This window comes from Tachypleus tridentatus, chromosome 6, assembly GCF_004210375.1.
Source record: "Tachypleus tridentatus isolate NWPU-2018 chromosome 6, ASM421037v1, whole genome shotgun sequence".
Classification (NCBI taxonomy): Eukaryota; Metazoa; Arthropoda; class Merostomata; order Xiphosura; family Limulidae; genus Tachypleus; species Tachypleus tridentatus.
The window spans coordinates 90228259-90243888 of NC_134830.1; the positions used below are offsets into that span (position 1 = coordinate 90228259).

The 15630-nt window shown below is 30.7% G+C and overlaps 1 protein-coding gene across 1 annotated transcript in view; it reads left to right on the forward strand.

The window, feature by feature from the left end:
* The window catches only part of mop (tyrosine-protein phosphatase non-receptor type protein myopic), a 77868-nt gene that overhangs the window by 45843 nt on the left and 16395 nt on the right, over nt 1-15630 (forward strand). Inside the window, exons 13-18 of the mRNA XM_076506054.1 lie at nt 396-600; nt 956-1119; nt 1466-1617; nt 2558-2751; nt 8083-10322; nt 13025-13222. Coding sequence (XP_076362169.1) covers nt 396-600; nt 956-1119; nt 1466-1617; nt 2558-2751; nt 8083-10322; nt 13025-13222 — 3153 coding nt within the window. The remainder of the gene's footprint in view (nt 1-395; nt 601-955; nt 1120-1465; nt 1618-2557; nt 2752-8082; nt 10323-13024; nt 13223-15630) is intronic.

The following is a 15630-nucleotide window of genomic DNA, read 5'->3' on the forward strand; positions in this document are numbered from 1 at the left end:
AGACTAATGTTTTCATTATGAAATGAAGGGTGGCATAGGTTGGAGTTTTGTCCTTAAAAATATATTATTACTTAGGTGGAAAATATACTCTCAACATCAGTTTGAGAACACCTGTTCCTTGCATTGATTTTAAGTTTTGATCAGTTTCTGGAAATGTGTAGCTTACAGACTTGTAGTATTTGATGTACACTTACTGCTTGGAAAACTGAAAATGTTGCAGAAGCATAACTGAGTTATTGAATATGTTTATTCTGATGAAATAAAAGTTACATCAATGCATAATTGTATAATAACCCATGGTGGTAGTGTCAGAGATTTGAATGTATTTTTTAAACTTAAATAGTTCTTTTAGCATTTAGTAATTATGATTTAAAAATATATAAATAAATTTTCAGGTGACACATGGAAAACGAGCACCATCGATGATCACCTGTGAACTGATGAAAGAATGTGAGAAGTATCAAGTGGCTCACAAGAGGGCCTCAGAGTCTAATGCTACATTACATAAAGCTTTGTCACTACACTTGGACAACCTGAAGCTCCTGACAGGACCACTTGAAGAATTACAAAAAGCATTACCCTCTGTTTCACTCTTGGATGGTATTTATATTTATTTTCCAGATTCCATGCATAAAAGAACGTATTTCTTGTTTTGCTAAACTTGTTTTTTTGCATCAAACAGTCAGTGCTTACATGATTTAAAATAAAGAGGGTATTTTAACTCATTTAAGGAGGAGGAAGAATAGCAAATATCTAAAGATAAGAAGTTATGAATTTTTGCAATTAGCAATTAGTTGAAATATTTGCCTAAACTGTGTGTTTGAGTGAATGAGTGATATCTAAGCTTTGAATGTTTGGTTGTTAGTCATAACTACTAGACATTGTAGTGTTAGACTCTAAAACTGTCCAGTGCTTCCTTGAAAAATAAACTAATGGTTTATTTCAATATCTTTAGTTCCAAATTCTGAAGGTGGAGCTCGGGAGTTGGAGAAACTTTACAACAAAGTTGAAGAGATGCGATGTCAGAGATCTATGTTGGAATCCCAATTGCGAGAAGCTGTACAGAATGATGACATTACTAAACTTCTTGTTACTAGGGATAAAAATGACGATATACAGGCAAGTAATAACATGTAATATTTTATTTATATATTCAATCTATGTAATTGTACAGTAAGACGTACTAACTTTCTTTAACGTTACACTTCATGTTTGTGGATTGGCACCATACCCCAAAAAATAGTTTTATGAAGTCAGAAACTAATGATCTAAAATTCTCTCATTTTGTTGCAGAAACCTAAAATTGATTTACAGAAAATTTGTGGATTCATTAATAACTACTACTTTGTAATAAAATTGAGTAACATCACAATGTGTTAACCATACCGAAGAACAGTTATGTCTGTGCATGCTAATTTTAATTTCCTTGTAAAAATGATCGGTAATGTAAATGCTTCCATTTCAGAAACTATTTGATGAAGAACTGAAGAAACACCATCATTTATTAGGACTTCTGGAGCAAAACCTTGCTGCTCAAGATAATATCCTGAGAGCTTTGACTCAGGCTCATGCACGATATGCAGATACCAGAAAAGCCACAGAAGAGGTCCTTCAGAGGTCAGTAGTATTTGTTGTCATTGGCAATATTAAAAACACTGATATAAAGATGGATAGGTGTGTTTATACTATAAAGTATAATATTTTACAATAGATTATAAACTTTAGTAGCCACATGGGTGTGGAATTTGATATTTGTAGAGGTACATTTTTAGGTGTAGGGTACTGTCTTGATACTAAACTTTGTGCTATTAAAATATAGTATTTATTTTATAAGGGGCAGAGAACAGAATAAATTAATGGTATCTGGTGGAAGTAAATGTATAGATATTATGTGGTGATTATTTTGTTTTTATCTTAAAGATTGAGTAAGAAAATATACTCAATATTGTGCATGTTCAAATAACCTTAAGATGGTACCTTTATGGAAAAGAGGACACTTATGTGGGAACTTCAAAGTAATTAAGAGTGACACCAGAATTAGAAACATGCCTTTTTTCTTTTTTTTAACTTTATTTTACAGGTTTGAAACTATAGTATTTGAAATGACTGGAATATGAACTGTTTTTGGATGAAAGCGCTGGCTGGATTTCATCTGAAATTTTCTTTTTAATACAAGACTACTAGTTTTCCCAATTTTTAAATGAAAACTATTGGTTGTAACTTTTGTGGAAAGGAAAACTTAAATGAAATATTATAATTAGGTGACAGCTGTTTATTCTGACTTTGAAGTATATGTCAAATGGAACATTTATAAAAAGATCATTGGTTTGACTTTTAAAAGTATGTTTACAGGAGATTTTATATTTTTTAGGAAAAAGCTGTTTATTGTAATATTTTTGAAAATTGTTTTTTAAATTCAGTGTTATATTTTAAAGAGAAAGGTGTTTAATATAACTTTTTTTGGTAAATGGTATTTAAATAAAATACTAAATTTCAGGGAAAAAGATACTGGTTTTAACTTGTCTGAAAATTGCAATGTAAATTTTTTTCTTTTTAGGAGAAAGGTGTTTGTTCGGTCACTTTTAAATTCTTGTGAAGCATATGATGACTTGTTAGCTAAATCTGTGAAAGGCTTAGACTTCTACAAAAAGCTCCAGAACAATGCTGCACGTGTCCTGGCAAGAGTTAAGAGTGTGATCAGTGTACAGGATGAAGAGAGGACACAACTATCACAAGTACAATCTAGAAAAGGTTTGTTATTTTTGTTTCATTCATATGGCTAAAGACTTAGTAATCAGTGTTATAAAATCCAAATAAGGAAACTGTTTGGAAACATTTGTAGAAGGTATTTTTGAAGCTTTTATTTGCTTAGATTAGAACTGTATAATTTGTCATAATATAGTCATCATTCCCAAAAGCAAACACTGGTACCAAAATCGTTTTGTGTTTAGTTATGCAAGACTTTCATCTGTAAAATTGTGACAGTTGAAATGTATTTGTAATACGTTGTTATTAAAATTGTCTGTTATATTTGTTTTAATTTTGTCTCTAAAAATATAACTAAAGTTTTCATTATTTGAAAAGTATTTAAGTATTATTGTGGTATTTAACATTTTAACAAGATTTGCAATTTTCTAAATCCATTCATTTGTACATAAGCCCTTTAATTAATTTAATTCAGTAATTTAACTATTAAAAGCTAGAATGTTATCAAAATTTTGCAGTTATTAAGTAAATGAAATGTTTCTTTTTTATACTTACGAAAACAAAACTACAATGACAAAGGTAATGTTTATTAATATTAGAGCTTGTTGATTTTTTTTACTATACAGCTAATGGTAAGACTGACAAGTTGTAGTGTATGAATATGATTTTTTTTCAAAAGTGATGGGTAATAAATTTTGAAATTAATCATAAATGGTTACAACACTACAAAGAACATCTCGGTATTTTTGATTTTATGTATTACACAGGTTTAACTAAAATATAACATGGTTACAGTTTAGTGATTTCAAGTAAATAAAAATTTCCCAAACCAAGATGGCATATTTGAAGTGTATTTTGAAATTTGATTAGAAATATATAGAATTTTTTTTTTTTAATCTACTATTACTTTTATGATTTTTTGATTGGGGTGGGAGATGAGTAGTAGATGCTGTTAAACTTGTGTCCTCTCATTCTTATGTCTTCTGGATAGAATACAATTAAATCAAAAACTTTTTAATCTTTTAGATACTCCTGAAACTTTAGTAAAATTTCCTTTTATCCATCTTTTTTCAAGAAAAAATAAGAGATATTAACCTATCCTTGTACAATAACCCATTTTCAGGATCATTCTAATAGTCTTTGTCTGAATTGTTTCCAATAAATCATTGTCCTTTTTAAAATAAGGATTCCAAGACTGAACACAATATTCTATGTGAAAACTTAACTTGTGATTTGTGTAGGGTGTTTATTATTTCTTTCCATATAATTATGTACACAGATATCTTAAATTCTTTTACAATCACCATTAGTAATAAAGGACATTTTTCATGGTTTGGGTAAGGTATCTATCTGTATGTCAAGACCATTTTCAGTCATTACACTTTTGAGCTGGTACACATCTATAGTAAATATTGAGGTCCATGTTTTACTGATCAATTTGCATTACTTTGCATAATATGATTAAAGGCTATTTTCTAAGTATTTCTCTGACTTTCAATCAATATAAATGATTCTTTAGTTCATTTCTGGTAGAAATACTTAAGTTTAATATCTTCAGCAAACTATATTCGTTTACTAATTAATTATGCCTCTCAGCATCGTTATTAGATGCTAGAAAAAGTATTTGGTGATTTCATAAGAGAATGATGAATATATAATTAAAAAGTGTAAATAGTGAACATTTTGATTGATTGGTTTACAGTTGAATAACAATGATGTAAGTTGCAAACTTTAAACCATATTTTACTTTTGAGATATTTTACTAACTTGTCTTATTAAAAGAAAATTTTTAGAAATTTACATTTAAATAAGTTTTTTCTTTCTAAAGATATTTATTGGTAAGGTTTTTTTTTCAAAGGCAAAAATTGGACAACAGAAGATATTGACCACTTTTTTTAAGCAGTAGTAGCTTCCTGTTAATTTGAATAAGTTAAGGTTTTTTGTTTTAAAATGGGGATAAAGCTTCAAAATGTTAGAAAGGTAAATCAAGTGGTATGGCAATAAAGTTGGCTTCACTTAAAATATATTTAAAATTTATTTGTTCTGAACGTGATAAGACAGAAAAACTAGAAATGAATTAAGTTAGCATCTTTTACTTTCAAAAATTTTCTAGAACAAACAAAATCAATTATACTAAAATCCTTGTGAGAATGTACAACAATATTCAACTGTGGCAGAATATTTTGTTTAGATCTCAATGTGTATAAAATATTATATTGGTACTTAGGGCAAGAAATATATTTTTGGTTTTATCAGACTACATTTCTAACATTGTAACAAGGGAAGGATTAGAAAAAAGAAATATGAAATTGATATGTAAATAATTAAAAATTTGATTTAAATTATAAAGACTAAAATTTAATAAGCTTCTAAAATTAGCTTACTTATTAAAAATGTGATGAAATGGATAAAATGAATGGCTTCAACATCAGACATGAAAGAGATATTTTGTAAGAGCTCTAAATATATAGTATAGTGGAAATATAAAAAAAAAAATTAACATGAATTTGTAAGAAACTGTACTGAAAATATCTGCCAAGTCACAGCAAAAGAGGTATACTTAAGTAAAAAATATTATTGTAGCATTGTGTTCCAGAAATAAGTGCTGGGAGGTGCCTGCTCTCAGAAATGATCTGTTTAAAAGTGCTATCCACAGGTTATGAATATTTTCTTGTATGTTAAGACTTAGTAATATGCACAAAACACTGAGATTAAATACAAGTTGTAAATTTTGTAATAATATAGAGAGTGTTACTGAAGAAGAACATTTGTTTCCAAGTGATGATCTCTATTAAATCAGATGTATATTTAAAGAGGAAAGCTGTTACTGTTTAACCAAAAATGAAAAATATCCTAACTTTAATAAATTAATGTGTTTGCAAAAAGAATTGAATTCAATAGAAAAGTAATACAGTTGTGAACATAAAGTAATAAATAGAAAATCTTTATTTATTTATATTTCTTTGTAGTTTTTTGTTTTAAAAGGAACTGTTTTGTAAAAATTAGAAGGCAATTTTTCTGATAAAAAATCTTTGGCAGATAAATCAGATATTATTAATATGAAGATACGTACATTTATTTTTGTATCCATCTTACCTGAGGTTACCAGTTTTCATCAAGACTAAATTATTTAGCAAGACAAAGACAGTCCTTCATGTTTCTGTTATTTTATAGTATCTAATTATTATCACTTGCAAAAACTTGGACATGTGTTAACCACAAAGAACAAAGTCGTATTTTACATCTTCAGCAATAGAAAATGACTTTTCAGAATAGTTTATAAACACAGTTGGTGATAAATAGGCTACAAAATCTGTTTGTGTCATGTATTTGGTTATTTATAAATTAAAGTAATAAAAATTAAATGACAGTATTAAGTTCTTTCCAATTTATAATTTGGTTAATCAATAAATATATAGAAACTTTCTGTGGATCTAGGAATTTCAAATAGATCAAATAGACTTTGATGATAAGTTTTTATGTGTGAGGGTAAATCATGCTTTGGTGTTTTATGATTTCCTTGATTTTATTGAAAGGGCATCCCCACATTCAACTTCTTTAACTCTTTCCATTTTTTGTTTTACATTTTAAACTTTGCCTCATTGTCATTTTGATATATTGGCTTGTGTCTGGAGGAGTGTTCAGCTATTACACATGACAAGTGCATTGTATTGCATTCATCTATGTTCAAGTAACATTTTAATTTAACTTTCTTGGTATTGGCATGCCAAAGTGTGTATGTCATGACTTTTTTTTTTAGAAAGTTACATCAGAATTTAATTAGGCTGCTTTATTTTTACTTTTATATAAATAAACATGGTTAATAATTAATAAATCACATTTTAATATTTAAGTTTTAAGTTCTTAATTTTATAAAGAAATATTTTTAAAAATCCTCAATCTCACCCAAGTATGAAAATTGTGACATTTGCTTTCTTTTATAATTTATTTACCCACCCTTTGAGAAATATGAAATTTAATATAAATTATGCATTATAATATTGGTATTACTCAGGCAAAGCATATGTTTTACAGTTTTAATCTTATTTGATTACAGAGCCATGAAACAGAAAATCAGGCCCCTCTTGCAACACCTATCTGTCACATATTCTTGTTCACAACTACCAATATACCCTGTGATGTTTAATACTATGTTATTTATGAACAATAATAAGCCAAGGTTTTAATCTATCAATTGGCATATTATGTTACCTTCTTTTATGTACAGAGAATTGTTTTGCCTCAAACTATGTTCCCAAGGGAAACACATTGAGGAGCTTGACTGAATTTTCAACATCTCTTACCTGATAATTAGAAAACCAAAAGTAATTGTGATAGTTAGAGTGTTGTCTGCTTTTTACATATTGCTATTCTGTATTCTTAAGTGCTTTATATATTTAAATAAAAAATAGTGTAGTAGTACCATTAATACAAAAAAATAGGATCAAGTTTGATCTGCATTATACCGAAAAAAAAAAGACCCATATAAATATTATATTTCTTGTTTTTCATGTGTATTCTTTATTTATTGTGATAAAACTAACAAATTTAAAAATTATTAGGTTAGATTAGGTAACATAATGAAAACAGTAAATTTTCATGAGGTATATTTGCAAACAGTTGGAGAATAGCTTGTGAGTGATATATTCACTGAGTAATTTACAGCTTGTGTGGTGCAAATATCAAATTTCATAGATCAATAAGACAATATAAGTAGAAATAGATGTATACTGTTACTAGCTTTAAGCTGTTTAAGGTATAAAGAAGTCTAGTTTCCTGTTTCAAATTAAAGTAATTCTAGCAAAAAAAGAAGAGGTTAATTTAGGTTTATTACTTTTTTTTATGGTGGTTTTTTGAAAATTGCCCAACTTGGTATAGAGTTAGGCTAGAGTAAATAATAAAGTATAAAGTTTTCCTGAAAAAAAATGTTTGAAACTTATTTTGGTGAAATATGACACTTTTCTGATGAAGAAAAGTATTTTTAATGTTAACATGAAGTTCACTTTGCACTTGGAGCAGTCAACACTTTAACTTCATACATTGAGAAATTTTTAGTGATAATACCACATTAAAAATTCTGATTTTCTCATCTACAGAAAACTTGTCATGCTTATTAAAGGCTTGCAAAATTCTGTGAAGATACATAAAATATACAAAGAATACTGAAACTTATTTTATGGACATATTAAGATCAGTTTGGGGTAAAGATTTAGGTTGAGTCGATTGATCCTGTAGTGAGAGAGTTAAAAGCATTTCTTTATTTCACACTTAAGTTTTATTAATTTTTAACTGTATCCATTATTAAAGATTGAATTTAAGAACAGTGAATGTATAATGGTAGAAGATATTTGATAATGTTTTTGTATTTTTTAACAGGTAGACCAGGTGGTTATGGTGGTAGTCAAATTGCTCCTGTAACAGGTCCAAAACTGAAAGATTTTCTGCCTTACATGACAGGCCAAACTCTACCACCTGTGGGTACTTCTGTAGGCAACCAGGGTTCTGGAAGTTCCATTGTTCCTTCTGCTGGGACACAGACTCAAGTTGGTGTAATTGCAAGCCAAGCACTTCCTAGATTGGACCTTTCTTATGGTGTAATGCCTTCAGAAGTTCTTAAGAGACCATCTCAAAAATCAGTACAAGAAGTGGGGAAGCTTTCTATAGGGTCACAACCAAATTCCTTGGAAGTTTCTACATCTTCAGTGACTATGGAGGATAGGCCAGCTCCTGTTGGTTCTGAACAAACTACTACCACTGGAATGTGTGTTACCTCTAGCTACACATCAGTCTATAGCCATGATTATTACAAGCAAACTTCTCAGAATGTTTATCCACAGCCTCAACAAACTCCTCAACAGTCTGCTTCAGTGTCGTCACAGCATGGTCAACAGGTTGTACATCCTTATATTCAAGGCTTGCAACATTATGATGTCCAGGCTTCAACATCTAGCACTAATTCTGCAAGAGAAAACATGGACAATTCCCAGCTTACCCATTATGAGAAGTACTCAAAGCTGCCCCAGGCAGGTACCATGTTTTCTGTTCCTTTTTCAGCTGATATATCTACAACACAGGCAGTAAGCACCCCATACAGACCTCCTCAGTCATCCAAGGATATGTACATGCAATACCAGCAATCCCAATTTTCTAGTGGTTTATCCAGTAAACATCTACCAGGTCAGTGCGAACTTCCTCAGCCATCTGGTGGAATACATACACAGTACCAGCAATCTCATCTTCCTGGTGTATCATCTGTTAAAACCTTTCAAGGTCATTATCAACTTCCTCAATTATCTGGCACCACATACCCACAGCATCAGTCTCAACTTACAAGTGGATCTTCCATTCAGCCTTTACAACCAGCATATCAACCATCTGCTAGGATACATGCACAATATCAGCAACCTCAGTATTCAGGTGCTTCATCCACTCAAGCCTTCCCAACTCAGTATCAATATCCTCAACCCTCTATCTCATCTACTCAACCCCTACCAAGTCAGTACCCATCCTCTGGTGTTTTATCTACCCAACCCTTACCAACTCAATACCAGCCTGTTCAACCCTCTAGTGTTCCATCAACCCAATCCTTACCAACTCAGTACCAGCCTGTTCAACCCTCTGGTGTTCCATCAACCCAGTCATTACCAACTCAGTACCAGCCTGTTCAACCCTCTGGTGTTCCATCAACCCAATCACTACCAACTCAGTACCAGCCTGTTCAACCCTCTGGTGTTTCATCAACCCAACCCTTACCAACCCATTATCGTTATCCTCAACCTTCTGGTGTTTTGTCCAACCAGCATTTACCAACCCAATATAAGCCCAGTCAACCTAAAGGTATTTTGTCTACTCAGTCCTTACCTATCCAGTACCAGTATTCTCAGTCTTCAAATGTATCTTTTACCCCAAATGTAACAACCCAGTATCAGTATTCACAATCCCTTGCTAGTTCTGCATGTACCCAAACTCTACCAAAACATTACCCGTATTCACAATCTGCAAGTGATTCCTCCAATCAGAACTTACAGTCACACTACCAACTTCCTCTGCCTGCTATGGCTAGTCAGCTTCAGCCTGCATATGGTCTTGGACAATTTCTGTCTTGCACTGTTGGAACCCAGAATGGCTACTCACAAGCCTACCAGTATTCTAATGTTCCAGGAAGAACTCTATCAGCACATTTGCAGGATCCTTATTTTCAGTATCCATACTACCAGCAGTATCAAATGCAAGAGCAGCAAGTAAGCTCTCTTCCTTCACTTGTCTCTCAGCAACACCCTCAACATCAGACAAAATCCATACAACAGACTAATGTCCAGCAAGAAGTCTCTGCCCAGCCTCATCCAAGTAGTTTAGGATCCCCATTGCAACCTTTGCCTACAAGCACCTCACAGTCTCCAGTAAAACAAGAGATTCATGATGAAACTGGAAAAATGTGTGGTAGTAGAACACCTTTGGACACACCTTCTAAAACAACAGCACCTTTTCCTGTTCCTTGTAGTCCTGCTCACTCCAGGCAGTCAACTGACAGCATCAGTGACCGGGAGGACTTACTTTCTAGCACCCCAGAAACAGGAACATTGAACAAGGAGCAGCAACCTGTTCTTCAGCCTGAAGTAAGTAGACTGGTTGTGAGAAGGTAAATAACAGAGTAGGTTAATGCTATAACTTGAGGTTTAAGGAAATTATTCTTCAAGAAATTAATCAAAGTTTCTGTAAAGATTATTAAATACTATTAATGGAACTGTGATAAATGTTATTGAAAATTAGTGGTCAGTTGTTTACATTTTTCTGAAGCTATGATTATGTTAATAAAATTGTTTAAAGTGTAGCTCTTTGTTCTTATTCATAAATTAATACTACATTACCTTTTTATTTTGGAAGTTTTTGTAGTATGTATTTCATATATAGGTGATTATTATTTAACATATAGTAGTAAAAGCTGTTTTATCAAAGGTAGTTGGCGAGACTTGTCTGTATTAAAATTGTAGAAGATACATATAACCTTGTAAGATACTTTTTTGTTTTAGGTATATTTCAACTAGTTTTCTGAAAAAAACAAAAGTGTATCCAAATGAAAAAAATAAACCATTATATCAAATTATAATGCATATTTGAAAGTGGTTCATTATACATTAAAAAATAATGTATTAGTTCTTAAATTTTGTAAAATAGATTAGAAGATTGAAACCATGTTTATAAAAAAGTTCCCAATCATACTGTAGAAACAAAAAATTATTCCTCTCAAACCTACCATTTCAGCTTAAGCCATTCTCAAGGGTTACAGTATCATGTATACATAAAAACCGATGGCCAAAAAGAAAGAATGTATAATAGTTTAAACCTGACTTAACAATAGTGATGTCATATTACATTTTGCTGAGAGCTTAATGTTTAATCTACTGTATAGTGTTTTGTTAGAAAAGTGTTTGGTAGTGACCTCTAGAATCAACTTTCATGGTAACATGGATGTGTTTCTTAAAACAGTCGTCTACTTGACAACTGGTTTCACAACTATATTTTATCATCACATTTAGGTACATGTCACTTTGTATATTACATTTTTAAGAGTACAGGGATCATCTAGTCCATTATTTTTAGCAGTACAATTTTTACTTTATGGCCATTTTTCTTACTGAAAACCAAATTAAAACAATTTTTTAGTGTAATCCCTGGAATTTTTACAATACAGATGTTTAATCCAGATTTGCTGATAGCATCATATAAACACTGATGGAAGGGTTTGTTGACAAAAGATAAAATCTAGGTGACATTTTCAGAGCGTGAAGGTTTATTGAGTTGCTTTTCTCCCAATGTGTTTGAAAGAAACCTTTTAAAAATTGTGAAATGTAGTTATCAGAATAAAAATCACAAGCGTTCTTGATTCCAACCTTGCAGTCGTTTTTACCATCATTTGTATTTCACATTCTTTCAGTTCTTTTAAGTTTTCAAATGATTATACGATGCTTAGTATTAGGTGAATGGTGAGTTTTGAAATATAGAATTAATGGTTTAAAACATGGTTTTTGCACATTATAGTAAGAAGTTTGTAATTTTTGATAGAAACCATGCTATCATGGAACATTAAAGGATTGAAATAATTCTGTGTAAAGTGTGTTAAAAAAAAATTAACAGTAGGATTTGAGTTATTAAAGAAATCAACAAATTCTAAGAGATTTAATGTTATACCACATTCTACAAATGTCAATGATGTAATGATAACTCCCATCAGGTTTTTGCCCCATTTCTAAATCTCACTGCAAAATTGCAGGTCCTTATAAGGTATGCTTAAAATTTTAATCACAGCAAAGACAGTTTATTTCCCATAGTGATACCCTGTACTTCTTTGTAAAGAATATCATCAGGATTACAGTAGTTGTTCACCAGAACATAGAAAAAGGTGTTCTATGAGATGGTATATCCAATTTGTCAAATGAGGAAGGGTTAAATTTCAGAATATTCATAACAGTGTTTTATTCCTTCTTCTGTGGGAATAGAATGATTCATGGTAACAATATCCAGGGTGAATGATAGTGTTCAGGCTAATAAGGAAGTCATTGGTTCTTAATCTATTAATAATGTCAAGGGAACTGTCTAAATATGCAGGAATGCTCACCATCAATCTTGATTCTAAAGAGTCACAAACACTTTCTACAGTCATTAAACTTAGTAAAATATAGTTCCCTTGATGTTAAATTCAAAGAATGTCTCCTATTTCAATATTATAATCTTAAACAGAAATACTTTTTGGTCTTTAATTAGTTTGTTTGGTTGATAGCTTACGATTTTCTGTTGCTTAATTACTTGAATTTTAATTTGCATTCAATAACACAACACTAAATTAATTTTTAATCATTGTATGTACTATTTTCAGTTATCAGCTTATAAGTATAACCCTTAGGAAAGGTCAAATTTGAATAAAATCCTTTTTTGCTCGAGCATAATTAGTTGTTTTTGGAAATGTAGTATATTAGTGTGTGTGTGTGTGTTATATATATATATATATATATATAAAGTAATTCATTTTAAACATTACAACTTCAGAGTATTAGGATCTGTTTATATTTTAAAGTATGCATTGTTAAAAGTTTTATGTATATATAACAAATCCATAATAAATATTATTACATTATAATGGTAGTCTGTTGATATCTTCATGCACATAACATTAGAAGTAATATTCAAATAAGACATGAAACACATCTAAAAGTTTGTGAAATGAAATAAATCACAAAGTTTAAGATCTTGTGAAAATAATGTGTGAGATATTCCAATAATACATCATAGTCATTATATGGAAAATATCATATTATTTTAGGTTATATCAGTTGAAGAGCTTAAGCTGAAGAAACAACAGATGGAACAGGAAAAGCAACTACACCTAGGAAAAGATCCACTCTCAGACCCAGTTACCTTAGACAGATTTATTACTGAGGTTGAGAAGTTTGAGAAGTATGTAGAAGGATTGACTCGCAAAAATTTGAATGGTACTTCTCCATTGGATCAAAAGTGGAAAGTGTGTACTTTTTAATAACGTTCTTCATGTTATAGCATTATTCTTTAATGTTACAATGATCTTGGTACAATGTTCTCTAAATATGGTTTTGATCTGCCTTGGAGTAATAGAGCTAGAAAAGTAACCAACCCTCTCTAGGTAATCTATTTCAACCTATGTTTGTGATTCCTCTTACAAAATCTAATTAATATGAAAATATGCTAAGAAACATTACTCATTTCTCTTTACAAGCTTACTATGGTAATCATTATACCATAGTTGTCCTCAAATATAAGAGTGACACATTCTCCATGCATGGCGAGTCTCTTGAGCACTAAGTTTCAAACAAACCTTTTTTCTCAGACACTGCTTTACCTTCAGTTTGACTTTTGTTTGCTTAAATTTTGTACTTTTGGGGCATGTGTCCTGTTATCTCTTCTTGCTAATCTCAACATTTGAGTTTTGTTTTGTACTCCTCAGGTAGTCATGCTTATGAGTTCCAAATCTGTTTTAATACTCAAAAAGAAAAACTTGGATTTTGTGATGTTATTTGTATTTTACAAAAGCAATGAACCACCACAGAATCAGTTTTGAGGATCCAATTAGATTATCTTTTCATGTTTCTGAAAACTCTAAAGATTTTTACACTCCTTCATAGGTGTTATACAGTCCTGCGATGGCAACTGGAGGCAATCTGATAGATAGTGATATTATGATCCTTGTGCATCACTTGGTTGGTTTTGTTCTTTATCTAGGATTTCTAACGTTTTCTCTCTGTTACTTATCTGTGCCTAATCCTTCTGATAATGTGTTTTGATAATGTTGTTTTGACAACTGCTGTTGCTTCTAGTTCCCTCTTCCTGTAAAAAATAAGGTAGTAATCACTTCTTTATCCTTCAATGCTTTGATTCCACAGATGTGTCTTTGGTTTTGGTTTTTTTCAGGTGTTTTTTGCTGAATCTTGAACTCCCTTCATGAATTCTCATCACTCAATTCTCTTCTTTCATTTTATGGATCTTTTTTTTTTACTTTTTTCTTTCTCTTCCTTTTTACCTAACTTTATTCATTCTTCCCTTTCTTTAGAGGTGCCCACCAGTGGATCAGCGGTATGTCTGCTGACTTACAACACTTAAAACTGGGTTTCGATACCCGTGGTGGGCAGAGCACAGATAACCCATTCTATAGCTTTGTGCTTAATTTAAAAAAAAAAATTCTTTAGAGGTTTTATATAATGATCTTATCAGTTTCACAGAGACAACTTGTATATCTGTTTTTTCCACTTTGCCCTCAATTATCTTTTTTGCTGCAGTTAATCCTCTTGCTTAGGTATCCTTTACTGAGCATGTCACAAAGGTTTAGTGCCTTACATTTAAAATTTTATTAAACTACATTTTGTTTATGTTATAGCAATTAGTTTAGCATAACATTTTACCAAATAATCCATATTTTAATAGTATAAAAGTTTAAATTCTTAGTTCTACAAGGCAATTTTTTTTTTTAAATCTTGAATTTCTTCCAGCGTGATAAGTGACATATTTGCTCTAGGTGTGTTGTCTTTATTTTATCTATCACCTGTTCAAAACGTATGAGATAAATGCAAATCAAATTACTCACTATAAAACCATTACTGCTCAGACAAACCATAATTTTATAGCCTTCAATTTTGTTTGGGTACAGAGCAATTGAATAGGAAATCAAATTCCTCCTGCTACATCCACCTGTTACATCATTTTTTCAGGATTTGTTAATAATTCTCAGTTCACTTTTACGTTTGTGTATTACCTATAACCAATAGAAAATCAAAGTTTTTCATCTATCAGATGACATATTGTATAACATGTTTTGAACAGATAAGAACAGTTTCACTTAGAGTACAAACTTTGTTCGCACAAGAAACTTAATGACCAGTTGAATGAATGTGTAATGACTTGTCGCATATATCAGAAAACCAGAAAAAACTGATAATTAAGGGGTATCTTCTGTTTTTTGCATGTTACTAGTCTATTATTTGATGCATTATTTAATTAATTAAAAAATTAGCACATTACTACTACCATTAGTATTAAAAATGTAAGGCTTAATTGTCCTTGGCAATTGAAAACAAGAAAAAAGAGTGATACATATTTCTTGTTTTTCATTTTCTTTATTTATTATTGTAAAATTAAAATGTAAGAATAGGGATCTTCTTTAGGTTAGTTAAGAGTACGTAAAATAAATAATAGTTCACATGTCCCTAGCATTTTACAACTTATAATAATGCAAATAGTAGTTAAACAGCTCATAGGGCAACAAAATTTAATTATAAATAGATGTATACTGTTACAATCTTAAAGCTGCTTAGGATAAATGAATGTAGATTTATGTTGCAAATTAAAGTCATTCCAGAAAAAAAAAAAAAAGTAATTTAGATTTATTTATTTTTGGTGGTT